The sequence below is a fragment of the Pipistrellus kuhlii genome, unplaced genomic scaffold (genome assembly GCF_014108245.1).
Source record: "Pipistrellus kuhlii isolate mPipKuh1 unplaced genomic scaffold, mPipKuh1.p scaffold_m20_p_1, whole genome shotgun sequence".
NCBI lineage: Eukaryota > Metazoa > Chordata > Mammalia > Chiroptera > Vespertilionidae > Pipistrellus > Pipistrellus kuhlii.
In genome coordinates this window covers 176,967,994-176,995,570 of record NW_023425404.1, presented here as the reverse complement: position 1 = coordinate 176,995,570, position 27,577 = coordinate 176,967,994, and the positions used below count along the sequence as shown (strand labels likewise).

Sequence of the window (27,577 nt, the reverse complement as noted above, 5' to 3'; positions counted from 1 at the left end):
CTAATACATTAGTGTGTGTGCGTGTGCGAGCACACACACTCACACACAATTCATTAACTAAAATATAATACATAAATATAGCACCAAAGTGCAATGTAATTATATTTCAAAATGTTAGTTAAATTCAATTTCACTTTTTAATAATGTTTAATAAAACAAAATTCTGGCACTCAAATAGTCCTTTGATTTATATTTTTTACATAATTTATTCATCTCATGTTCTCATTTTTTCTTTTTAAAAAAATAAATTATTTTTTATTGATTTAAGAGAGGAAGGGGGAGGGAGAGAGAGACAGAAGAAACATCAATGATGAGAGAACACCACTGACCAGCTGCCTCCTGCACGCTGCCCACTGGGGGTAGGTTCTACAACATGGGCATGTGCCCTTGACCAGAATCGAACCTGGTACCCTTCAGTCCTCAGAATGATGCTCTATCTGCTGAGTCAAACTAGTTAGGGCTTATTTTTTCTTTCTTAAAAGTTAATATCTAGTAATAGTTAAACAGAAGTAAGAATGTCATTTGGAAATTAAGTAAATAAATAAGGAGGGAAAGCATACAATAATTTAAAAAGAACTATAATTAAAGAAGCAGAAATGTTTACTTTGTGATAAAGTTGTAGATAGATAACAGTCTTAATCTCAAGATTCTAAATTTAATTAAATGAGAAACTTACCCTGTCATTCATTAGCAGGTCTTTCACAATAAAATTTGCTACTACAGATTTCATTGGGGAAGCAAATTGATCCGGTGCTAACATAGAAATGTGGCCCAATGAAACTAATGGAGTTATAAGTTGTTCTGGTACATCAGCATTCAGACTCCTACTGAGTGGCTATAAAAATAAAACAGTCAAAATTACCGGTTTGTTTTGTAAACAGCTAGACATTCTATGGAAAGAGCAAATGTTCCTAATTCCTCCTGAATTTATCATGCTCAAACAAATCTGTTCTAATTATATGATCAAAAGTAACTTCAGTCATATCAGATACTTGTCTCTTATTTTACCTACTAAAATTTAACAAGTCTGAAGAATGCAGAAAATAGATAATAGAAAAAAATAAAGCACAATTAAAGGTAGGAGTGAAAACAAGAACATTTCTGTATCATCAAATCAGCATTATTTTTGAGCCATGTACAAGAATAATTTTGTTATGTTAGTGAATTTTTTATCCTGTGGAAACATTTTAAATGACTATGAATCATAAAAAACCAGACATCACTGGGTTCTGTTCATATTATATCCAATTTTATGGTAATAGGAATACCTTTCTAGTAATGGAATCAGGCCAAGAATCATATATAAGAAAGGCCAACAGGACTAATTTTCAGGTAAGGGTATCAGGTACTTTTAACTCAGTGGTTCAAAGTCATTTAATAGTTTTTGAGGATTAAATGGATTACTGACCCAATTAAGTAAAATGTCCTATCACAAACATACAAACACCCTTCCATACATAGTATTTAAATATATAATCTGAATATATATATTTAAATATATATTGCTGAATAAACAGAGATTCTGCTCCCATGGAATATTCTAGGGTGGGATAAAAACACACCTAAAAAAACAAAAACAAAAAAAAAAGACCCACAACAAACAAAAAACCTATCTTCACAGACTATAAAAATAAAAATCAATACAAAGATACCCTACATATTATATATACCTCAAAAATCTGTGCAAGCTGGACTTCTTTATTTGTGAATATGGCATGTATACAGTGAACAGCCTGTTTTGCTTGATGTGGAGTACCTCTCTTTGCTTTCTGATGTAAAATAGGAATTAAAGTCCTGTAAAAAATAAAAACAGAAATTCAAAACAAAAGCCCATAAACTACAAGTAGATGTTTTGGTTACCTTCTATAACTATCTGGATATAAACTGATTGAAAAGTCTGTCTTAAAAACTACCAGATTTATAGAAAGATCTAAAGTTCCTTCTCAGTTCCCAAGTATGATTCAAGGAATACCAGTAGCAAAAGATCAAATTTTATGAAAAAGCTGAAATTATCATACCAGTGAAAGAAAGTATGCAAGGTCACAGACATATATATATTGGTAGCAGAGTAATAAAAATATCTAACAATGATTGAGTACTTGATGCAAATTATGATTCTAAGTATTTTCATATGGATTAATCTTCAAATCAAAGAGGATTAATTATTACAGTCAATAAACAGGTGAAAAAAACCAGTGCACAAAAATATTATTTGAGCTTCTTAAGGTAACAGGGTTAGGAAATGGTAGAGTTGGGATTTGAAGATAAGCATTTCTGCTCTTAAAATCCCTATACTTAAAAAAAAAATTCTTTATTGATATCAGAGAGGAAGGAAGAGGTAGAGAAAGATAGAAACATCAATGATGGGAGAGAATCATTGATTGGCTGCCTCCTACACGCCCCACACTGGGGATCAAGCCTACAACCCAGGCATGTGCCTTTGGCCAGAATTGAACCTGGGACCCTTAAGTCCGCAGGCCTATGTTCTGTCCACTGAGTCAAAAAGTATAGGGTCAAAAATCCCTAACCTCCATATTGACAATGAAAATCAAAATTAAGAAATCTTTTTTATAGGACAATGTGAAAATACATATTAGTCTTAAAGTATTGAATGTTGATGATATGGAAAACAAGTGGAATAAAGAAGCATGTTTGTATCAACCTATAAAAAATAGACATACACGTCAAGCAGACAGACAAAACATTTCATAAAAAATGTTAAGTGACTTGTTCTTTGTATTTTTTAAAGTTTCAGGTTTTTACAATGAACATTTACAATATAATGTTCTAATTAGAACAAAGTATTTTTCTAACTAAAAAATCTATAAGGAAAAATAAAAATTTAAAAGATCCTTGTCATAATTAAATGTAATGCAATTATCCTATTTTATAGATTATAAGATCAGTGGTGACAAAGGGTCCTCTTATGGTAATGGAAAGCTAGATTCAACAACAAAATGGGAACATATGCTAGTCACTATAGGTCTGATTTGATCTGAATATGCCATATTTTTCTCTCCATGCAAGTTTGGAAGAGGGATTTCTATGCCCAAAGAGCCTCTTTGATAGAGTAATGCTTAAGTCTTTTCCTTCACAAAATAATTTACCAGAGTAACAATTCCCGTAAATAATACAGCAAAGGAAGATGTGTTGTTCCAATTGTTGTTAAATGCATTATTAATTCTTCTTAGCCTCATGAAATAATACATAAGTCAACTTTTTTTTTAATAAGTGTATTCTTTTTTGTGTGTTTAAAAAAAAAAAAAAATATATATATATATATATATATTTATTTCACTGAGTTTTCACAGAGAGGAAGGGAGAGGGATAGAGAGCTAGAAACATCAATGAAAGAAATACATCGACCAGCTGCCTCCTGCACACTCCCTACTGGGGATGTGCCCGCAACCAATGTACATGCCCTTGACCAGAATCAAACCTGGGATCCCTCAATCCACAGGCTGACACAGTAACCACTGAGCCAAACCGGTTTCGGCACATAAGTCAAATTGAACCTTTCTTGTTGCTTCCTAGTGTGCTATAATTCTATGATGCATCAGGGTTGTTATTGATGCATCAGTGTTGTGCTTCTCTGCTTTTCAGTGATTCTCTCCTTCCTTCCCCATTAGTCTTTTAGAAAAAAAAAAAAAGTTGTATTTCTGTGCCCAAAGTTAACTATTCCACCCACACCTGATTTTTCCACTGCTTCCTTTGGAACAGAATTCCCTCATAACTAAATCCTTTATCTTAAAAAATATATAGAGAGATTTTTCTACTTTCATAAACACATGAGAACTTTATCCTACAGCTGATATTTGGCCCTTGCTCTATTTTCTTCATAAAGAGTATTATCTCCAAACTATAAACTCCTTCTTAAGAGCAGTGATTGACTGTGGTAGTTCTTTCCTATTAGCACCAGTATAGCACTGACAATAAAGAAAATGTACAATGAAAATTTAATTATTTCTCAAATTTAACCATAAGCTCACAAATTTAATAAAAACTTTAGGAGTCATGAGGCTTCTTGTTCTGATTACTCTGTAAGGAGAAAACTGTTTGACTGGATATAAACTATCTGCATATGCTCTAAACCCAAACTATCTGCATATACTCTAACATGTGATTCAATAGCTATCAGTAATAGTATTCTTCCAAAATTTATCTCCCAAATCTTATGTCCAAATATAGTCTCAGCACAATTCTGATCCTAAGAAACCTCTTTAAGATACCAAAGTGAAACAAAATGTGTCATTCTTTTTAAAATATATATTTCTATTGATTTCAGAGAGGAAGAGAGAGATAGAAACATCAATGATGACAGAGAATCATTGATCAGCTGCCTCCTGCACACCCTACACTAGGAATTGAGCCCACAACCCAGACATGTGCCCTTGGCCAGAATTGAACCCAGGACCCCTCATTCCGCAGGCCAATGCTCTATCCACTGAGCCAAACCAGCTAGGGCTGTATGTTATTCTTATGAGGAGAAGGGAGGTAACCCAGAGGGAGAGATCAAAACAATAAAAAGCACCGCTGTCAAAAACCATGCAACTAAGAAATATTTTATTAAGCTCACTACTTTATTATCCCATTTTGTAATGGGATATGAAGGTAGTAACTATTGAATTTATAACCAGTTGGAGAGAAAAAGGTGAACATACATAGGTTAGAAAAATATATTAACCACAAGTTCTAAATTCTGTGACAACTCTTGATGATTAATATTAGTATTTTAAAATCATATTGTTATAAACTAAGTTTCAGTTCTTCCTCTACCTATATCTTAATGGTAGGGGAGAAATGAGTCAGAGAAAAGATAAAACAAAGAACACAGAGAAATAGCTTCTAAATACAAGTTGTCTTTCCTCCCACCTGTCTTCTTATGTGAAAGGAAAACAAAGATCCTATGGCTCCCACACTTAGAAGCTTCTTGTGTTTACTAGGAGAAAAAATATACTCACGATCGTATCTGGGGTAGGTCTGTTTCTATTTTGTGGCCTGTATTTCTAAATATTTGTATAGCAGCTTCGGCTACTTTGTCATCTTCCATTCGGAGGCACTGTAACAGGGACTCATATGTCTCTGCAGAGTGGAACGAGGTAGGATGTGTGAAAGACAGAACCTGGAGGAACAGATATAGCTTTAGAAGTATAGACAATGATTTTAATCCATTAAAAGAAGATAACTATAAATATAATTTAATATTATGGGCTGCACAAGCTGGCTACACAGAATTAGGATTTATATCTAGTAGGTAGGCATGGCTTATAAGACACTGACAGAAATATTGCAAAGTAGATTCCTTAAGACAGCTGATATCTGGCCCTTGCCCTATTTTCTTCTTATCTTAGAGTCTATTCTGATACTGGGAATGTAGGAAATGTGGCTCCTCTTTCATAGGGTATGATGTTATGATGTGAACAAAATGTTAATCAAGAGCTTTTTTATTCAAAATATATTTTATTGACTTCTTACAGAGAGGAAGAGAGAGGGATAGAGAGTTAAAAACATCAATCAGTTGCCTCCTGCACACACCCTACTGGGTACGTGCCCTCAACCAAGATACATGCCCTTGACCAGAATTGAACCTGGGACCTTTGAGTCTGCAGGCCAATGCTCTATCCACTGAGCCTAAACCAGTTAGGGCACCAAGAGCTTTATTTCATGGCAAAAGATACTCTATAAGAAAATATTTTTTATTTTTTTATTTTAAAAAAATATATTTTATTGATTTTTTACAGAGAGGAAGAGAGAGTTAGAAACATCAATGAAAGAGAAACATCAATCAGCTGCCTCTTGCACACCCCCTACTGGGAATGGGCCCACAATCAAGGTACATCCCCTTGACTGGAACCGAACCTAGGGATCCTTCAGTCAGCAGGCCGACGCTCTATCCACTGAGCAAATATTTTAAGTGAAATCCATCACAAAAAGTTCACTCATCACAACTATAAACAAGCCATTATTGATCATCCACAGAGCCTAACTAGCTAAGGTGATTATTAATAACTTTTAATCATGACTACAAACATATAATTTTTCCCTATTTATTAATACCTAACTTCCAGCCTATCCTTAAGGACTTGACAGCAAGTTAGACATGTCTACAAAGTTACATGTTATGGAAACAATTTAGTTAGTATAATATTGGAAACTAGAGGCCCAGTGTATGAAATTTGTGCACGTAGTGTGTATGTGCCTCAGCCCAACCTTCACCCTCTCCTATCTGAGACATCCCTCTCACAATCCAGAACTACTGGATCCCAACTGCTAGCCTGCCTGCCTGCCTGATTGCCCCTTACCACTTCTTCATGCCAGCCTGATCACCACCTATCCATGCCCCTGCCAGCCTGACTGATGCCTAACTGCTCCCCTGCCAGTACAATTGCCCTAACTGCTCTCCCCTGCAGGCCTGGTTGCCCCCAAATGACCTCCCTTGCAGGCCTGGCCTCTCCCAACTGCCCTCCTCTACCAGCCATCTGGTGGCGGCCATCCTGTTAGTTGGAATAACAGTCAATTTGCATATTACTCTTTTATTGGATAGGATAAGTGTTAAAGTTGAGAGGCAGGGAGATGGGGGAATGGAGTATATAGTCTTTAGTAAGTTATACAATAATCATTTATTTAATGGGCAATAAAGTGGAGAGATTGTCTATTTGATGTGATTTACAGTGATAATATTTAGTTATGAGCTTTTAATAACTCATAGAAAAATGGAGAATCAAATTTGAAAAATCAAATCAGCCAACACCGGTTTGGCTCAGTGGATAGAGCGTCCGCCTGCGGACTGGAGGGTCCTGGGTTCGATTCCGGTCAAGGGCATATACATTGATTGCGGGCACATCCCCAATATGGGGTGTGCAGGAGGCAGCTGATCGATGATTTTCTCTCATCGATGTTTCTAACTTTCTGTCTCTCTCTCCTCCTCTCTTAAAAAATCAATAAAATATATTTAATTAAAAAAAAAAAAGAAAAAAAAAAAAATCAAATCAAACAATCTATGTTCTAATGTCTTTGGTTTGTCTCTTCTCCCCTTAATTTGGATGTTATCTTTGGGCATCCTCCCATGTACCGAAAGGTTGGTTTGATTCCTGGTCAAGGCACATGCCCAAGTTGTGGGCATAGGAGGCAGCTGAGCAATGTTTTGCTCTCATCATGATGTTCTCTCCTTTCCCCTCTCTCTATAAAAAAAATCAATTAAAAAAAAAAACACACATCTATTTTATAGATGATTTTACTCTTAAAACTATTTAAAAAATATATCCCTATTATAAAAAGTATAATTAAAACATTTCTCATGAAGCAGCATGTCAATTCTTTCCATGATATAATATTTAAGACCATTCCAATACAACCTTCTTTCTTTTTTAATTTTCACCCAAGGATCTTTTTCCATTGATTTTTAGGGAGAGAGGAAGGAGAGAGGGAAAAAGAAACATCAATGTGAGAGAAACACATCAATTGGTTGCCTCCTGCACAAACCCCAACAGGGCCTGGGCCAGGGAGAAGCCTGCAACCAAGGTACATGCTCTACCATAAATGAACCTGGGACCTTTTGGTCCACTGAGCCAAACTGGCTAAGGCACAGCCCTCTTTCCTAATGTCCATCAATTGCACTGATTTGTATCTTTTCCCTTAGGTTACATGTTGTAGTGGTCTAAATGTTTCATTGACTTCAATTTCTTCTCTTTACTCCATCCAATAAAAGCTCTATCAAATGTTGATATCATATTAAAAGCAAGGTTAAAAGTCCCAATAAGCCCAACCGGTGTGTCTTAGTGGTTGATCATCATCAACCTATGAACCAGGAAGTCATGGTTCAATTCCCAGGCAGGGCACATGCCCAAATTGTGGGCTCAATATCCAGTGTGGGGCATGCAGGAGGCTGATCAATGATGGTTCTCTCTCATCACTGAAGTTTCTATCTCTCTTTCCCTCTACCTTCCTCTCTGAAATCAATAAATATATTTTTTTTTTAAAAAGAAGAGCCGAAACCGGTTTGGCTCAATGGATACAGTGTCGGCTTGGGGACTGGGAGAACCCAGGTTCGATTCCGGTCAAGGGCATGTACCTTGGTTGCGGGCATATCCCCAGTGGGGGGTGTGCAGGAGGCGGCTGATCGATGACATCTCTCTCCCTTCCTCTCTGTACAAAATCAATAAAAATTAAAATAAAATAAAAAGAAGAAGAAAAACAAAACCAAGGAAGAAAAAAGCCCTGATAATATTTTTCTGCATCAATGGCACTCCAAAATCTAGAACCAACCTTGTCTCCCATTACACCCCAAAGCAATCCTTTTCTCTAGTCAGGCTAGAGTCCTAATGATCTCTAAAATATGCCAAAAATTATTCTCTTTGATGATGATGTTTTTTTCTAGATTAAGTCATATTTTTTCTACTAAGTCTTGCCTGACCTTACTAATTGGCTCGATTCTCTGAAGATTTTGGCATCTATTATAATTACCGATTGTTTAAAAATTCCCTGATAAGACATATGTTGTCATATAATATTCCCATGAGCAAATCTACTCCAGATGCAGGTTCTTTAAAAGGTACTAGATCATTTAACATATACTAGTACTGTTATAAGCACAGTAGACATGCAAATGATCCATTGATGGGTTGCCTCCTGCATGCACCCTAACCAGGGCCAGGGATTGATCCTGCAACCGAGGTATGGCCCTTGACTAGAATTGAAACCATGGCCCTTCAGTCCACAGACCAATGCTCTAACCACTGAGGCTAGAGCTCAAAAATGTTATTTTAAAATGTAAAACAATTACATTATTATAAATGTAAAAAATAATCCTATCTAACAAAGAGGGAATATGCTAATTGACCACCACACCCTTGCAAGATGGTGGCACCCACAGCCAATAAAGAGGAATATGCTAGTTGACTGCCACACTCTTACAAGATGGCGGTGGCCAAGTTCCCTCAGGCCCGCCTCATACAGCTGGAGTCCCTAGTCTCCTCAGTCGAAGGAAGTTGGGGATAATTGAGCTGGCAGGGGAGGGGCAATTGGGGACTATCATGCTGGCAGGCAGAAGTGGGTTATGGGTAATCAGGCAGGCTGACAGGCAAGTGGTTAGGAGCCAGCAGTCCCAGATTGTGAAAGGATCTTGAGATTGGAGAGGGTACAGGCTGGGCTGAGGACCACCACCCCCCCCCCAACACAAATTTTGTACACTGAGCCTCTAGTCTTATATAATAAATAGGTAATATGCAAATTAACGCTTACAAAATGGCTGCCTACGACCAGGCTGACAGAGGGTTTAGTGAAGGATGACCAAATGACTTAACAAGCAGACTTCATGGGTGACCAGGCTGGCAGGGGGGTTAGTGAGAGATGACCAAACAACTGAACAGCAGGCTGCATGGGGTGGCCAGGCTGGTGGTGGGTGGGGGGGCCCATGTAGGGCAACCAGGCTGATGGGGGGAGGGGTAAGAGGGGGTAGCTGTTGGGGGCTAACAGGCCAGCAGGGGGTGGGGGGCAGCTGGGAGCGACCAGGACAGCGGGGGGGGGCGGATAGCAGTAAGAAGTGACCAGGTCAGTGAGGGGAGTAGGGCAGTGAGAGGCAACCAGGCCAGTAGCGAGGGATAGTTACCAGTAGCGAGGGATAGTTAAGGGCAACCAGGCAGGTAGGTGAATGATTAGGGGCCAGCGGTCCAGGATTGTGAGAGGGATGTCTGGCAGTGAAACATCCCCTAAAGGATCCGGGATTGGAGAGGGTGCCGCTGGGCTGAGGGGTCACCTCCCCCGCTCCATGCATGAATTTCATGCACCAGGCCTCTAGAATTTTTATAGAATATGATCACTACAAAAAGTTTAAATCTTTTGAATAGTTTCTAATGAAATAAGGCCTAACTCTAGCATAACCTTAATAAAATTCAAATTTTGATTCTTTGTGGAATTTAATGAACAATATAAACCTATGAACAAAATGGAACTAGAAGCATGGACACATGGAACAGACAGGAAAGAGCCAGAAGGGAGGTAGGTGGGAGTGTCTGGATAAAGAAGTTGAAGGGATTAGCTAAAGAACATATACATGCACATCCCATGGACATGGAAAATAGTGTGGCGAAGGTTAAAAGAGGGGCAGATAGGGATAGGTAGAGGTGGGCAAAGGGGGGATCTGTAATAATGTCAACATAAAAAGTTTTTAATAAAAAAATAGTGATTACTGAAATTCTGAAGAGATAATTGTTTCAAAAATACCTTAAGAAGTTCAAGTCCTGAACGAATAGCTGTATCTGGACTTACACCCTCCTCTTCATCATCTGCTGTCCCCTCTATTGATTTATTCATCAGTTTTACCAGTGCACTATTAAAACAAGAAAATCTAAATTAGTAATACCATAGTATACAACTTATCCACTAGAAAAGTTCTAGTAATTAGTGCAAGGGGAAAGTACTCACAAAAGTATAACAGGAAATCATTAGAAACTGAAATGTAGAAAATTATGGGAGTAGTTAATAAAAAACAGCCATCAGTTATGCCAGGGTCCTTACTTTTGTTTTGTTTGGTTTTGTTAATCCTCACCTGAGGACATGTTTTTCCCACTAATTTCCAGAAGTGGAAAGGGAGGGAGAAACAAAGAGATAGAAACATCAATGAGAGAGACACACTGAATGGTTGCCTTCTGCCTGAGCCCTGGGCTGGGGATCAAGCCTGAAAACGAGATACCGCCTTTGACTGGAAATGAACCTGTGACCCTTCAGTCCTCTGGCCAAAGCTCTAACCTAGGGGTGTCGAACTCAATCAGAGAAGGGGCCAAAATCTAAAATCCAGCCTAAATCGCGGGCCGAATGGTTTACTGAACAGTCATAAACTGTCATTGTGATGGAAACGCAGCGGAGTGCAGTGATGACAGCGCGGTGCGGGCCACATTGCAAGGCCTGGCGGGACGGATTTGGCCCGCGGGCCTTGTGTTTGACACATGTGCTTAAGCAAAACCAGTCAGGGACAGGCTCCTTACTTTTTATATGTTATCGCTAAATCTCACAATCATCCAAAGTAGATATTACACCCACACTAAGGTAAAAAATAAGTTAAAAACTCAGATATTGTAAATTAGAGGGCTTTTTCCAAAGTCACAAAGCAATATTACACAGGTTTTTAAACCAGAGTAGTCTGATGGTAATCTTGTGCTCTTTTCAAAACATTATTCTGTTTTCACATACCTCAAGTGAATAGTGATATAATACATACTAAAGAATATCATGTAATCATTAAAATGGTTAAAAAAAAAAACCCAAAAAACCAAAGATAACTCTGGCCAACTGGCTCAGTTGGTTGGAGTATTGTCTTATATACCAAATGATTGTGGATTGGACTCTTGGTCAGGGCGAATATAGGAGGCAACTAATCAATGTTTTTCTTCCCCGCAATATTCTTATATTCCCTCCCTCCCTCTCTCTCTCTCTTTCTCTCTCTCTCTCTCTCAAAAACAGTAAAAATATAAACTTGGTGAAGACTAAAAAATAGTGTCTCTGACTCCAAGTTTTGTTCTCCCAGAAACTTCTAAAGATTTCTTTGTTGTTATTGATTTTATCTGCTTAAATATATATCAATAGAAGTTACCGATGTTTATATAGTAAAATCTGTAATTCTTTTGTGTTTTGGCTTTTGGTGCTGTAAGATTTCATTCTTGCCAAAACCGGTTTGGCGCAGTGGATAGAGCATCGGCCTCCGGACTGAAAGGTCCCGGGTTCGATTCCGGTCAAGGGCATGTACCTTGGTTGCGGGCACATCCCCAGAAGGGGGTGTGCAAGAGGCAGCTGATTGATGTTTCTCTCTCATTGATGTTTCTAACTCTCTATCCCTCTCCCTTCCTCTCTGTGAAAAACCAATAAAATATATATTAAAAAAAAGAAAATTTTTCATTCTTTAAATTAAAAACAGAAAACTCAAAGACTGACAGTCTATAGATTTAAATTTTCTTCTCTGTTCTTATGTTTTAGGTTTTATTTAATGAGCACATATAAACTAAAAATAAACACAGGAACTGTTAAAAAATAAAAAAGCATTGTAGTAAGCCAAAGACTGGAAAATAAACAGGTCCTTCTTTCAACCTGAATGATGTTCTTTATGTTTCCAGTAGAAAGGTATAAGGGAACATTTTCAACTCTACTTAGGAACCAAGAATTTAAATTTACAACACTAGTTTCAGATTACATTTTATTTTGAATAAATATATTTCCTAGCTTACCTTATTGCTTCAGAATCAATATGCACAGGTGCAATTCTTTCCAATAGAAATTTAACCATCTCTAAAAAAGGATTTGTTGGCTGTTTAGGATTTGCAAGTTTCCGAGCTATTTCTCTCTAAAAAAGCAAAGAGTTTTATCGTAAGTATGATTCACTTTCATGTTTTTCAAAATAAATATGATTATAGGCATCAAAATATTTAAAGATTCAAAACCAGTAGGCGTAAAGTAAAACATACACACACACACACACACACACACACACACACTTCTGCTTTAGACTCTGACTGAAATTACATACTTCTTAGGCAACCACTGCAAAATCTGAACTGTGGAGAACAAAACGGAAATAATATGGTGTGATTTGTGACTTTGTCTCAGATTTCTCCCATAAAATTTTTGTTTAATAAACAATTTTTTAATGCTTTACTTTTGAAAAAATAAAACAAAACAATGTACACTTTCATAGATAAGTTTTTTGGTTTATTTCATAATTTGACAGAATAATGTGTTTTAGGTCATTAATTTGTTTTTTTAAAAAGAGAAAGATTCATAAGTGTATACATATAAAGATTTTCAGTTTTTGATAAACAGCTGATTTGAAGATAGTGGCAATACATCAAATAGAAAATACAAAAAAAAAAAAAAAAAGACATTGCTGTAAATGTCTAAATACATCACTTCATGATTATAGAGAATTAACAACCTAAAGACAAGGTCAAAGTTATAACATATGGGCAATGGAAAAAGAAATCTATTCTAACGACAAGGCTTTTAATTGAGTATCTGAAGAGTAATTGTAAATTTTAGTTGAGAAGATAAGCACATTAAGTGTGTTCGAACTACAAAGCAATAACTCTATAAGCTTATTCTAAATGTAGAGCTCTTTTAAGATTATAGTTGACATACAATAATATATTAGATTCAGGTGTACAACACAGTGATTTGACTTTCATATACCTTAAGAAATGATCATCATGAATCTAGTAATCATCTGTATAGTCATTGGGATATTATTGATTGCATTCCCTATGATGTACTTTACATCCACATTATTGATAAGTTCGTATCTCACAATTCCTTTACCTTTTTGCCCATCTACGCACCATCCCAACTTTGTGGCAACTATCAGTTTCTTCTCTGTATCTATGAATCTATTTTGTTTTATTTGTTAATTTGTTTACTTTTTTATATTCTGTGCCAGAGGCCCAGTGCACAAAATTCATGCATTTGGGGTGTAGGGTAGGTAGCCGTCAGTCTGGCCTATGCCCTCTCTTAGTCTGGAAGTCCTCAGGGGATGTAAGCCCAGCTTCTGGCTGAGCGGTGCTCCCCCAGTGGGAGTTAACTGACCACCAGGGGGCAGCTCCAGTATTGAATATCTGGCCCCTGGTGGTCAGTGTGTGTCACAACGAACAGTTAATTTGCATATTAGCCTTTTATTATATAGGACTAGAAGCCCGGTGCATGAAATTAATGCATGGGGTTGGGAGGGTCCCTCAGCCCAGCCTGCACCTTCCCCAATCCGGGACTCCTTGGGGGATGTCCGACTTCTGACATCCCTCTCACAATCCAGGACCACTGGCTCCTAACCACTCACCTTCCTATTTAATCACTCTGCCTGCCTGCCTGATTGCCCTAACTGCACTCCCCTGCCTGCTTGATCACCATAACTGCTCTCCCCTGCTGGCCTGATCACCCCTAACTGCCTATGCCTTAGCCCCAACACTGTGGCTTTGTCCAGAAGGTCGTCTGGAAGATGTCCAGTCTAATTAGTATATTACTCTTTTATTAGTATAGATATAAGTGAAATAATACAGGTTTGTCTTTTTCTTACTTATTCCACTTAGCATCCATGTTGTCACAAAGGGCATGAATTCATTCTTTTTCATGACTGAATAATATTCCACTCTGTGTATAACTTTCTTTATCCATTCATCTATCAATGGACAACTAGGTTGCTTCCATATAATCATGGTTATATAAAATATAACTATGTATATAAATAATAATACTAGAAATAATTATTGGTCATTTTATTTATTTAAAAATATATATTTATTGATTTTTTTATAGAGAAGGGAGAGGGATAGAGTTAGAAACATCGATGAGAGAAACATTAACCAGCTGCCTCCTGCACACCCCCTACCAAGGATGTGCCCGCAATCAATGTACATGTCCTTGATCAGAATCAAACTTAGGACCCTTCAGTCCCCAGACCAACACTCTACCCACTGAGCCAAACCAGTTTTGGCTATTGGTCATTTTAGATCCACTTAGATATCCTATAACCCTAGATTGAATAAAAAAACATCTACTCCATGTTCTCAAACAACTTTGTAAACATATATTATATCATAGTTCTTACACCTTATAAGGTGTAAGAACTATAATATGTTTACAAAGTTTAAATAATTATCCCATCCTTATTTTTTTTTAGAACAAAGTTAGACATAAATAACTAAATTTTTCTTTCTCCTTTTCCTCTATTAAGGATTGGTCCCATACATAGTAGTTGTTATCAATGTGCAATACCATAGAAATACAATTTACTTAAATCCTAAAGGGTAGTAGGGGTATATCCTTTTTAATAAAGAGGGAATATACTAATTGACTGTCATGCTGTTTCAAAGATGGTGACATCCACAGCCAACAAGGAGGGAATATGCTGACTGCCCTGCCCTCAAAGATGGCGACACCCAGTCCCCTCAGTTCCACTGGGGCACCTGCCTCCGGAGACCCCCAGCTCCCCCAGCCACCCAGGGCCACTTGAGGCTCAGGTAACCAGGACTGGCTGAGGCTTGTGCTGCTGGCAGTGGCAGCAGCAGAGGTGAGATGGAGTTGCTTTCCACCCCTGACGGCATTATTTTGCCAAGAGATTATCCTATAAAATAAAAAGGTATTATGCAAATTGACCACCATACCCTCACAAAGATGGCTGCCTACTACCAGGCTGCCAGGGGCGTTAGTGAGGGACGACCAAACAACTGAATAGCAGGCTGCATGGGGTGACCAGGCTGGTGGGGGAGGGGAGTGCAGTTGGGGTTGACCAGACGGGGGGGAGAGGGGAGGGCGCAGCAGACAGGTGCAACCAGAAGTTGGTTGCCACTAACTGCCTAAACCAGAGAAGTTGGACATCCCCCTAGGGGTCCCGGATTGGAGAGGGTACAGGCTGGGCTGAGGGGACCTCCCCTGTGCACCAATTTTGTGCACTGGGCCTCTAGTGTGTGTGTGTGTGTGTGTGTGTGTGTGTGTGTGTGTGTGTGTGTGTATGTGTGTGTGTATAAAACAAATCTAATAACCCTATAAAGAAGTTAAAATTTACAGATGAGGCCAAAACCAGTTTGGCTCAGTGGATAGAGCATCGGTATGAGGACTGAAGAGTCCCAAGTTCAATCTGGTCAAGGGCGTATACCTTGGTTATGGGCACATCCCCAGTGGGGATTGTGCAGGAGGCAGCTGGTCGATGTTTCTCTCTCATCAATGTTTCTAGCACTCTATCCTTCTTTCCTTTCTGTAAAAAATTAATAAAATAAAAATATTTTTAAAAATTTACAGATGAGAAAAATGAGGCTCACCTGGCCAGCATCTCTCAAAAAATGCTAAATAAATGAACAAATAAAGTTTTCAATGATATCGATTTTCTATAAAATAGAGTCCAAGAATAGAATGAAGACAGAAGCTTAAATAGGAATTACCTTATCTATAAATATATATACAGCAAGGTAACTATCGCTGATTTCTTGACAAGGTATCTCCTTGCTAATATACGGTAGAAGAAAATGTATGCACAAACAAGCATTTAGAAAATTCTTATTTACTTAATGCCTACTAAATACAAAGCATTGCTCACTTCCTAGGACTAATCTCCCTGGCTTAGTTCTCTATTTTTTTTCCTGGAATTTGGCTGAGGAGTGGTAAGTAAAAAGAACTAAGCTGACCACAGATATATTTCCTAGGTAATTCAGAGCTCACAATAATGGTAAACTCACACAACTAAAATAAGCTCACAATAATGGTAAACTAACACAACTAAAATAAACAAAGTTAGAAGAATAAATAAATATAAAAGTATAATTTACTAACCACACAAACATCTGCCTGTTTACATGAACAGGTTGGGCTGATTAATAACTCCAACTGAGACCGCAGTTTCTCATCATCACCGAGAACCTGGTTAAATTTCTTCACAAAATCTTGTGCTTTCCCAGGGTCAGGCAAATTCTCTACAAAATTAAAAGAACATCAATAATACATTTTAAAAAAACCCTACTCTATTAAGCTAAAAGTTGTCTTAAAAATAATGCTGAGTGCCCTTAGGTGTGGCTCAGTGGTTGAGCATCAACCCAGGAACCAAATGGTTCCATTCCTGGTCAGGGCACAGTCCCAGGTTTCAGGCTCGATACCTAGTAGGGGGCATGCCGGAGGCAACCAATTGAAGTTTCTCTCTCATCAATGTTTCTATATCTCTATGCCTCCATCTCTTGAGCCAGCAAGAGAATATCAGTCTAACTGGGACTTCGAAATAAAAGTACACAGGGGTCCTCAAACTTTTTAAAGTGAGGGCCAGATCACGGTCCCTCAGAGAGCTGGAGGGCCAGACTATATGAACTACTAATTCCTACTGTAACACCTCGGCTGCGCTCACTGCCCAAAAAACTTGGCAGGCCGCATGTGGCCCGCGGGCCGTAGTTTGAAGACGCCTGTAAGGACTTAAAGGATAATGTTTCCTTATTTAAATTGATAGTCCCACTGGGTAAATTGTCTGTTTTGATGTTTTTTATATATCTACAAAGTGAATAAACATACTCACTTGCTATGGTCATCAGTTTTCCAAACATGGCAGAACAGTTAGTCTCTGACTGAAATTTAAAACAAAAACAAAAGACGTGATATGTGCTATTAAATTTCTGAAAGAAAATCTATGCTTAGGGATCTATTTTTTAAGTTAAAAGTATTACATATTTAGTATTATCATATCTACACCCTAAGTTGATAATAAAAAATTGTGTACTACTAACAATTATTAAGTTAGGACAAATAGAAGGAAAGGTGATGTCAGTAGGAACAGGTATTTAAAAATTTAGAGTATATAATTTTCATAGGGAAATTATCCTGCTAGAAGTTTGAATAGGATAACTTTGATATAAAGCAATTACATGGAAATTACCATGAAACCATACACCAAAGAAAATTAATAATGTGAAGATTAGAAATGTTTTCCTCCTGAATAGAATTCTATTAGCTTTTATGTGGCCTATTACTTAAATAACATCCGAAAACCCCCTCCCCTCTAATATGTGTCCCTTTCTTCCATTACAAAAAAGATGACTTAAATTTGTATGAAACTTGAGTAATTTGGATCAGAAATTGGTAAACTATGGTTCCATGGGTCACCTGTTTTTTGCTAAAAGTTTTGCTGGAACACAATCATGACCATTTATTTACATATTGCATATTTACATATTTACATTTTACATATTGCATAGAACTGTTTTTGTACTACAAAGGGAGAGTTGAGAGTTCACCACCGAGTGAATAGTTGGCAAAGCACAAATTAATAACATGTATTCTAGCCTGGCTAGTGTGATTCAGTAGCTGAGTGTCGACCTATGAACCAGGTCATGGTTCAATTCCAGGTCAGGGGACATGCTTGAGTTGAGGGGCATGCAGGAGGCAGCCAATTAATAATTCTCTCTCATCACTGATATTTCTATTTCTCTCCCTCTTCTGCCTCTCTGAAATAAATTTTAAAATCTATCTTTAAAAAAGAACATGTATTCTAGCAAACACATTTAGAAGTATATTAAGAGATCATTAAGTTTCTTTACTCCACCTTCCAGTAAATATTGAATAGAATTTCTTTTGTTAATTTGAATTTGGCATATTTATAGGATACCTGATTTGACACTGACTCTCCATTGAAGGACCAGAAATCATGGATTAAAAAGATGATTACTTCTAATATAATTTTATCTTGAGGTTTAATTCTAATTTGCATTATGATAAATTATGTATGATATATTAGTGTTTAAATATTTGATAAAAGAGAAAACACTATTTCTTTCCTTGTGTTGGAAAATAAGATTTTGTTATACTAATTTGAAATGGAAATTTTACTTGGATATCTACAGAAATTTTGTTTAACTGACATTTGGTAAATAGAACAATTGAGATACTTCCTACTTGCTTCATTATATATAACCAAAGAAAATCTGAACAATGACTGTAACAATGAATTTAACAAATCAGGAACTTACTGTAGGCTGCTTGTGCAAATCCAAGAGTTCTCGTACATGACTTCTAAGCATGTTCTGACATTTCCACATTTCATTTAGAGCTCTGTAAATAAAGTCATAAATATGAAAAAAGTGCATAATATTACAATACTGATAAGTATTTAACTTCATTACTTTTAAAAAAATATATTTTACTGATTTTTTACAGAGAGGAAGAGGGACAGAGAGTTAGAAACATCTATGAGAGAGAATCATCGATTAGCTGCCTCTTGCACACTCCCCACCAAGGATGTGCTCGCAACCAAGGTACATGCCCTTGACCGGAATCGAACCCAGGATCTTTCAGTCCCCAGGCTGACGCTCTATCCACTGTGCCAAACTAGTCTCGGCTAACTTCATTACTTTTTTGTGTTGCATGATATAGATGCATCGTTCTTCTATATCTACCTAATATTTTAAGCACCAGAAAATGTAATTATTACTATTAAGATAGTTTAATGTAAAATGGTGAATATAAGGCTTCTTATGAGAGAAAATATATGATAAATAGCATCTGACAGGTAACTGAAGGAATTGAAAGACATTCTAAACAGAAATAGCTAGAATGTTCTGGTATAAAGAATTATAAAATATTATCAAAATGCATGGCATATACTTCGGAAAAGGATGAGATGATGAAGGCCTTTTTATGCCAAGCTAAGGGGATATGCATAAAGGTCAGTAGACTATCTCAAACTATGAATTTGTCCGAAATGATATAGATTGAGATGCCACACTTAAAATGGAGTGTGTTGATTCAGAATTCTTTTCTCTCAATGAAGCAAATTTTCTTCTCTCATAAACCCACTCCATAATTCCAGAGGATCTCAGGAATTAGTCTAATTCTAGGTATCCTTTGCCAAATATTCTGAAATATAAACAGAGACCAAACTTTAGTTCAGGGTTTTACTACCTATATTTTTAGGATCCACTTACAAATCTTTTAGAAAAGATAATGCCTCCAAACTTGATGCATTGAGAATATAATGTTAACTCTGTAATTTCTGGAGAAAAACCATAATCTCAATCTAATAAATTCCAAATGAATCCAAATTGAAATTGAGAAACAATCTACAAAATTAGTGGCATGCTCAATATTCTTCCAAAACCCATCAAAGTCATAACAAAGACCAAAGAATTCGTTCCACATTAAGAGACTAGAGATATGAAAACCAACTATGCATTATGTAAACCTACAATGAGAAAATAAATATCTATAAAGAATATTATTTGGACAATAGAAGAAATCTGAATGAATAGATATTGAATTAGAAAATAATAGTGTATCAATGTTAAACCTCTTGATTTTTGATAAGAGTATTCTGTTTATATAAGAGGATATCCTTGTTCTTTGGGGATATAGACTGAAGTACTTAGGGATAAAGGAATCTAATGTCTTCAAATTACTCCAAATGGTTCAGAAGAAATATGTATATGGACATTCTACATAGAGGTGATTTGAATATACTTGCCTGACAAAGAACCAGTCTGAGGCTTAGTATGGTAAAGCTCCAACACTGTGATTCACACCGTAGTCAACAAGTAGACAATAGGTAATTTTGACACGGGGACTTAATTGAATCCCTGAAACCATATTACTGACTCAGTTGCCAAATATGCCTATCCATATAGGCATATTCTTGCTATAGACTAAACCTGAACCTATAAAAATTTTATTTCTATATATTTATCTGAGGTTCTTGATTCAACCAGAAGCAATAACCCCATCATGAACAATTAATTAGATCAGATAAAGTGATTTTATGAAATTTTCAGGAAATAATCCAAACAATTATTAAAAAGTAACTTACTTGACAGCATTTGGATCCAAACTAGCATACAAATAATACAAGCATTTCATTCTCTCTTCTGTTTCCAGATTGTGGGGGACAAGATACTGAGCAAAGATTTTTTCTACCAACAGCCTGTGAAACAAACAACCAACCAATAACACAATTATTCTACTTTTCAAAGATTTTTCTCTATAGTCTATGAAACAAACAACAACAAAAAAAAACACCTCCCAGATAACACTGTTGTTTTTTAAAAATAGTCATTTTGTATAAGAACCACAAACTGCAAAGCTAACATACCAAGGGTAGCATGTATGTGTGTAAATACAATGAAAATGATCAGTGTGTGATCAGTTCTTTTCCTGGAGATAGTTTTTTTTTTTTTTTTTTTTTAACATTTAGAGCTATGCTAGCTATTTGTGGCTTTAATTTCTAATTTGTCGGTATGAAATAGATGTTCTAAAAGGATTGTATGTCAATCCTAAACACAGATTGCTTAGGGTACTAGGTTACCTATTCTTCCAATGGTCTAGAGTTATAACAAATTACTTAATACTAATATATAAAAATTCGATCTCAAGAATAGCTAATTAAAAAAAAAAAACCCCAACCAAACCCCCACATTAATTTTCTTTGATTACAGTTCAGCTCCTTTCTCATGTTGTCATTAAAAAAAGAAAGGGGGGGAGGGGAAAGGAAAAAAAAGAAAAATTTAGGGTGGTTCTACCTTTATACTATTTCCTGAAAATTTAGTTTTTCCTGTATACATTTGATATTTCTTCTTTCCATGGTCTTGCTAAGCTTATATTTATTATTCAATATAATTGAAATAAGAAAATACAAATGCTCTTCATTAATCAATAAAATACATACCCAGTGATGCAAAGTAGTAAATTTAATTCAATAACACATTACCAACTATTTTACAAAAACCAAAATCATTATTACAATCCAGTATAAAATAATACTAGGTAAGTAACATTCAGACAATAAAAATGACAAAAGGCCTCATCATGTGAAAAAAATTATAACTATGTATGGGGACAAATGTTAACCACACTTACTGTGGCAATCATTTCTCAATATATACAAAGATGAAACCACTACTGGCATATTATATATAATTATGTCAATTACACTGAAATAAAAAAACAACACAGTAATACTCCTATTGGTACTTACGGTGTTATAAAAAGGAAAAATAATAATTATTATTAAATAGTGCTGTATTGCCAGGCATAGAGCTAGGGGGGCTTTACATTCATTATTTTATTTGATTCACATGACAATTCTTTAAGGAGGCTTTATTATTATTCCTTTTTAGATAAAACTGAAGTGCACAGAAATTGTCAGTTGTGCAAGATCACAATAAAGGGCAGAATGAACATTTGGTCTCTAGTCTAACTCCAAAGCTTATGCCTAGTTCACTATTATTCTGCTACCTACAATCTTGGCTAGAGTCATATACAAACACTAGAAGGCTTGGTACATGAATTTGTACACAGGTGGGGTCTGGCTGGCCAGACCCACCCCCTGGTCAAACAAATAAATTTGCATATTAGCCTTTTATTATATGGGTTAGCATGCATAAATATATGGAAAATGATTTCTAGACTTAGAAGTTATTTAAAAAATTAAATAGAATATTTTTAGAAATTAAAAGCAACTTTATATTCAAACATTTTAGCAACATATTACTCACTTGTCATCAATGCTATTCTGATAATAAATATGCAGAAGTTTGTCTTTTATCCAGCTGACTTTCTCTGCAGCTTCCTTTCCTGCTTCACCATGAAGACAGTATTTCTTATAAAGCTGAGCCAAACCCATCATAGCTTCTTTTCTTACTCGCCACTAAAAAGTATAAAGTTTCTTGAATGAGCTAAATACCAAACTTTTATATACCAATCTACAAAAATTGCCAATTCTTTACTAGGTTGTACTATTAGACTTATGTGTACAAAAATAGCACAATATTTTTCATAAGAGGCAGACAAACTGTTTAACCCACAATTTTGAAAATGCTCTGACTTAAAAATAAGGCTACTTTAAAAATTATCTAATGCAAATTCTGCTAAATCTTTTGCCAACTTATTTTCCTCAAAGCCAAGCAATTGTAAATCTTACAAAGATTTAATTCAATTCTGTCTAAAAAAAATTTGGCCAAGTTTTAGAAGCAATTAAAGGGTAAAAATAAAGTATGAAATGCACTCTGTACACAAAAAAGGAATGGTTTATCCTAATCACATCCCATTTGATGTTAGCTCAGACAAAAGCAAAATTTAATACCAAGATCCTGGAATTGCTAAATTGGAAAGTAACTTGGACATCTTCTAAGGTGAACCACCCTACCTTCGTGATTAAGAGGACAAATGATTTACCTAGCCACATCCTAGTTAGTGAAAGACTCTGTGGGACTTCTAGAGTTTGGGATGGGGTTTACTAGTTGGAAAGAAAGGTAGTTGGAGGAGGGTGGACAGAAAGAAAAGGAGACTATAAAAACATAATTAGAATCATGATAGTAAAATGTAATAAAGCAATAACAAAAAAAATGTCTCAATAACAAATCAGAGAATACTATCCTTAGTTTAAATTAAAACTCACTAATAAAATTTTTGTAGTGAACAGAATGAACTTTGTTCCCATACAACAGGTAATAGATGGTCTGTAACATTTCTTACACAAAACCATATAATTTAAGCAGTAAAACCTAAGATTAGTATACAGAAAACACATTTCAGAAAGTCTATATCCAAGGCCATCTAATTTATTACATCTAAAACATCCAATAAGGCCAGGCCCGCATGGCTCAGTGGTTGAGCGTTGACCTATGAACCAGGAGGTCACAGTCCGAATCCCACTCAGGGCACATGCCTGGATTGTGGGCTTGACCCCCAATAGGGGGTGTGCAGGAGACAGCCGATCAATAATTCTCTCTCATCATTGATGTTTCCATTTCTCTCTCCTTCTCCTTCCCTAAAATATCCAATAAGTGCTCTATTATGAGCACATCACATCATGCAATCTCAGGAAGATTCATTCAGTTACTCTTTCTGAAACTATAAACACTGACAGATACAGGAATGAAATGTTCCTAAAGAGAGGAAATAAAACGAACAGCAATACTTTAAACTGGTTATGTGTAGGCTAATATCAAGTTACCACTAGGGAGAGTATCATTTCATTTAAATTAAAGTCAAGGGGAAAAACTCTTATTTGGGAGAACATCAGGTTTTCAACTATGCCCCAATAAAACAGCACAGTGTAAAGGCAAACCTTTGTTAAAGACGTTAATTTAGTAGCACGGCTAATCAGCCTGTCTTGCATGTCTGTCTTTTGCTCATGGATGACACTATGCCTTAGCAATTGCTATTGCTGTTCTTAATACTATTTTTCCATATAACCCACATGTGTGTGTTTTAAGTTTTAAAATATTTATTGATTTGAGAGAGAAAAAAAGAGAAAGATATTTTTTGTTTCACTTATTTATTTATGCATTCCTTAGTTGATTCTTATATGTGCCCTGAGTTTTGAACTCTCAACCTTGGCGCATGGGGACGATGTTCTAACCACTGAGCTACCTGGCCAGGGCAACCCATGTTTATAACTGCTTCCACATGGAGGAAACCACACACAAAAAAACTACAACTGTGATTGCTGCCCTTAGATTGGCACACCTATATGAAAACATCATAGTCAGAGAAAGCATGATTATCTTTTAGTTAAATGAATGACAGCCATATCCACCTAAATTAAAAAATACAGTCTCTTTTGAAAATACTAACTATAGGTAATAAATATGGATAATCACTACTCTTTCAGAACTCATCATGCAAGTGAAAAGGTAAAATAAAACTTTAATTTAGCTTTTAAAAAAAATATTTATATTGATTTCAGAAAGGAAGGGATAGAAACATCAATGATAATAGAGAATCATCGATCAGCTGCACCTGCATGCCCCCTAACGGGTATGGAGCACACAACCTGGGCATGTGCCTTGACTGGGAATCAAATTGTGACCTCCTGGTTTTTGGGTTGACACTCAACCAGTGAGCCACACTGGCCGGGCTAGCTATTCTTTTTAAAAAGGTAAGCTAGAAGCAAATCATGCATGCCTAAGATCTGAAAAGCTATAGAAAACAATGTATTCATTTATGAAGGTAACTTAAAAATACACAGAAATACAAAAATATTAGCTTGTTATCTAGCAGTGTATTAATTTGATTTTCACACAGAAATGCTTTAAATAGAAAATAAATTCTTTTGCAGTTAGTAAACAATTTAAACAAAGTAAATTAGAAAAGATACTGCTCATAGTTTACCCGTTTATCCAGTGTTCTTTCCCTTACAAAGCCAAGTAGCTGATCATTTACTAAGGCAAGGTCTCTTTTGGCAGCTGTTATTATGGTAACAATGACATCATGGCGAATAGCTTCTTCTGGGTCATGTGATCTAACTTTCAAATATTCTATAATAAGAGAAAAAAATGAAAATAAATGTTGGCTATCATATCTGTCATGTTCAGAATGACAGAAGAGACTAACACTTTAAACTTTTGTCCACAATGTTTACAATGTTTATAAAATATGCATAAATTTAAAGCATTTTATTTTTGAGGTAGCAATATCTTATGTAAATACAAATAAACTATGACATAGTATTTACTACTGCACAATCATATCTTAGTAACATCAATTATTCTGAAAAAATCAAATCACAACACAGTATTGGATTAAATAGATTACAATTTAAGTTACTATACAAATTAAGACTGAAAAAGAAAAAAATAGCAAAAAAGGCTTAATGATAAGTATATGTCTGCACATTATAAAAAAACAGAATTAAAATTTTTCCTATAAAAATTTTCTAAATATTTACAATACAACCAAAATCAAAACAAAAAAATGTTATTTTCTTTTTTGAATAGCATTTTGATAGAAGTCATTTATTTGCTATTACCAAATAAGATATGCTTAAATGCTCTATGTTCAAATGAATAATGAGAAATTTTAGTCTAGTCCAGAAGGTAACCACTTTCTTAGTTATTAATAACTGATGTTACTATGTTTGATTTTCACATAGGTATAGTGATTTCATAATATATCACAAAAGCCTACTTCCTCAAACTATGAGGATCACAATATGAAGATTTCAAATAAACTTTTATTATATTAACATGAAATCATTTACTAGCCCAAGGATGATATAGACCTGAAATAGTGCCTTCCCGAATTAAAATCTAATTCAAAAACTAAAGTTAAGGTTAAAGACATCTAAAATAATATAAAGCAGCTACCTTACCTGTGAGATCCTTTGCTAAATCTGGGTGATTCATTAAACAGTGACTGGCAAATTTCACACTTTCTAATCTCACAGGAACATGAATGTCATTAAATCTACATATGAAAAGATTGCTAAATATTAGTTGTAAGGCAAAACAATTATTTTCAAATAAGGTACACATATCTAACATTATATAAATGCCTATAAACAGGAAACTACTGATTAGAAAGTATATTTTGACAGTTAACATGTTCTTAAGGAAGAATATAAAGTAAAACAATTATTTCACAAAAACAGTTTGAAAACAATTTGTTTACCATTATAAAACAAACAAAAAGCAGTCCAAACACATCTCCCAACCCCCATTACCAACAACTTTATAGAGCTCAAAATTTAAGTTTAAAATTATTCTATAAAACAAACAAAAAAAATAAATATTTGAAACACAAAATCTACTTGAAAACATTTTAAAAAACTATTATTTTATTGTTTTTTTACAGAGAGAAAGGGAGAAGGATAGAGTGTCAGAAACATCAACGAGAGAGAAACATCGATCAGCTGCCTCCTGCACACCCCCTACTGGGGATGTGCCTGCAACCAAGGTAAATGCACTTGACCGGAATTGAACCCGGGACCCTTCAGTCCGCAGGCCGATGCTCTCTAGCCAATGAGCAAAACTGATTAGGCAAAAACATTTTTTTTTAATGAGGAAAATACCAGTGGGATGTGAGGTAGAAAGGAAATCATGTATGAGGCAGATCCAGAAGGTCAAAGATAAATACATGAAATGCACGTGTCATACTGCCTCACAAAGTTTCATGAATAGTACCAAAATTAAAATGCTCTTTTAAAGGTATAATATTGTATATTGTAAGAACTCAACACCTATGAAATATCACATGTGAATTCAAAACTGCACTAAAAAGGACTGCATATAAAAATAAGAATAAGCTGAATAACTTTCAATTTAAAATTTTTGGGCAGTTTGAAAACAGCTATTAATGATAAATAATATGATTTTAAATAGCAAGAAATATTTTTAAAGTAATTTCACAACCAATTTGCCTGGCCAGTGCGCCTCAATGATTGAGTATGGACCTAGGAACCAGGCAGGAGGTCACAGTTTGATTCCCCTGATTCCCAAGCGGGCACATGAACGGGTTTCAGGCTCAATCGCTGCTAGAGGGAGTGCAAGAGGTAGCCAATGGATGATTCTCTCTCATCACTGGTGTTTCTGTCTCCCTCTCCCTCTCCCTTACTCTCAGAAATCAGTAATAAAAACAAAAAAAGAAACAAAAATATATTGAAACAAAAACACCTCCACAACCAATTAAATTAAAGTTATTTAATGAATGTTTTAATTTTAATGTCCGTGCCTACTTTCTTATCCAGAGATAATCAATCATATTTTAAGAAATTCTTGCATTTAGGGCTTATAATTTCCTAACTGCCAGAGGAAAATAAAAATAATGCTATTGCCCTAGCTGGTTTGGCTCAGTGGAAAGAGCATCAGCCTGCAGACTGAAGGATCCCAGGTTCCATTCCAGTCAAGGGCATATGCCTGGATTGCACAGACTTGATCCCCAGTAGGGGGCGTGCAGGAGGCAGCTAATCAATGATTCTCTCATCATTGATGTTTCTATCTTTCTCTTCCTCTCCCTTCTTCTCTGAAGTCAATAAAAATATATTAAAAAAAAGAAAGAAAATTATTTTTTTAAAAAGGATAAAGAAAAAACTCTTACGGTTTGGTTTTTACAAGTAACACAGGGATAAAAAGAATTCTTGAACTTTGTTTTGCTATAAATACTGATGTCAATCACAAGGACCGAATCACTCCTCTACATATCGACAAGTACAGTTGCTTCATTTTTTCTACTCTAATTCTTATAAATTCAAGTTTAGTTATTTAAATATTACTTAATACTATTAAGACCTTCAAAATGTAAGTAAGTTATCATTGTCGGGATCTGAAATTTCTGATTTATTTGTTATATTTTAATGTTTAACCTAAGA

The 27,577-nt window shown here is 35.7% G+C and overlaps 1 protein-coding gene across 24 annotated transcripts in view; it reads right to left on the bottom strand.

Annotated features, from left to right (window-relative positions):
• Window positions 1–27,577, bottom strand: part of PDS5A (PDS5 cohesin associated factor A) — a 98,927-nt gene that overhangs the window by 25,328 nt on the left and 46,022 nt on the right. For 21 of the 24 annotated variants that reach the window (XR_004984343.2, XR_004984345.2, XR_004984342.2 and 18 more), the window contains 12 exons: window positions 25,583–25,677; window positions 24,604–24,749; window positions 21,984–22,135; window positions 20,300–20,413; window positions 18,471–18,552; window positions 17,024–17,072; window positions 16,297–16,436; window positions 12,216–12,331; window positions 10,222–10,327; window positions 4,962–5,122; window positions 1,671–1,794; window positions 677–835 (listed from right to left, as the gene is read on the bottom strand). Coding sequence is in view for 15 of the 24 variants with exons in the window: in XM_045573290.1 (XP_045429246.1) it covers window positions 677–835; window positions 1,671–1,794; window positions 4,962–5,122; window positions 10,222–10,327; window positions 12,216–12,331; window positions 16,297–16,436; window positions 17,024–17,072; window positions 18,471–18,552; window positions 20,300–20,413; window positions 21,984–22,135; window positions 24,604–24,749; window positions 25,583–25,677 (1,444 nt within the window). In the remaining 9 variants the exon portion in view is untranslated. Of the gene's footprint in view, window positions 1–676; window positions 836–1,670; window positions 1,795–4,961; window positions 5,123–10,221; window positions 10,328–12,215; window positions 12,332–16,296; window positions 16,437–17,023; window positions 17,073–18,470; window positions 18,553–20,299; window positions 20,414–21,983; window positions 22,136–24,603; window positions 24,750–25,582; window positions 25,678–27,577 lie in introns of those variants that run through there. The other 3 variants (XM_036418195.2, XM_045573298.1, XM_045573282.1) reach the window with 3 other exon arrangements.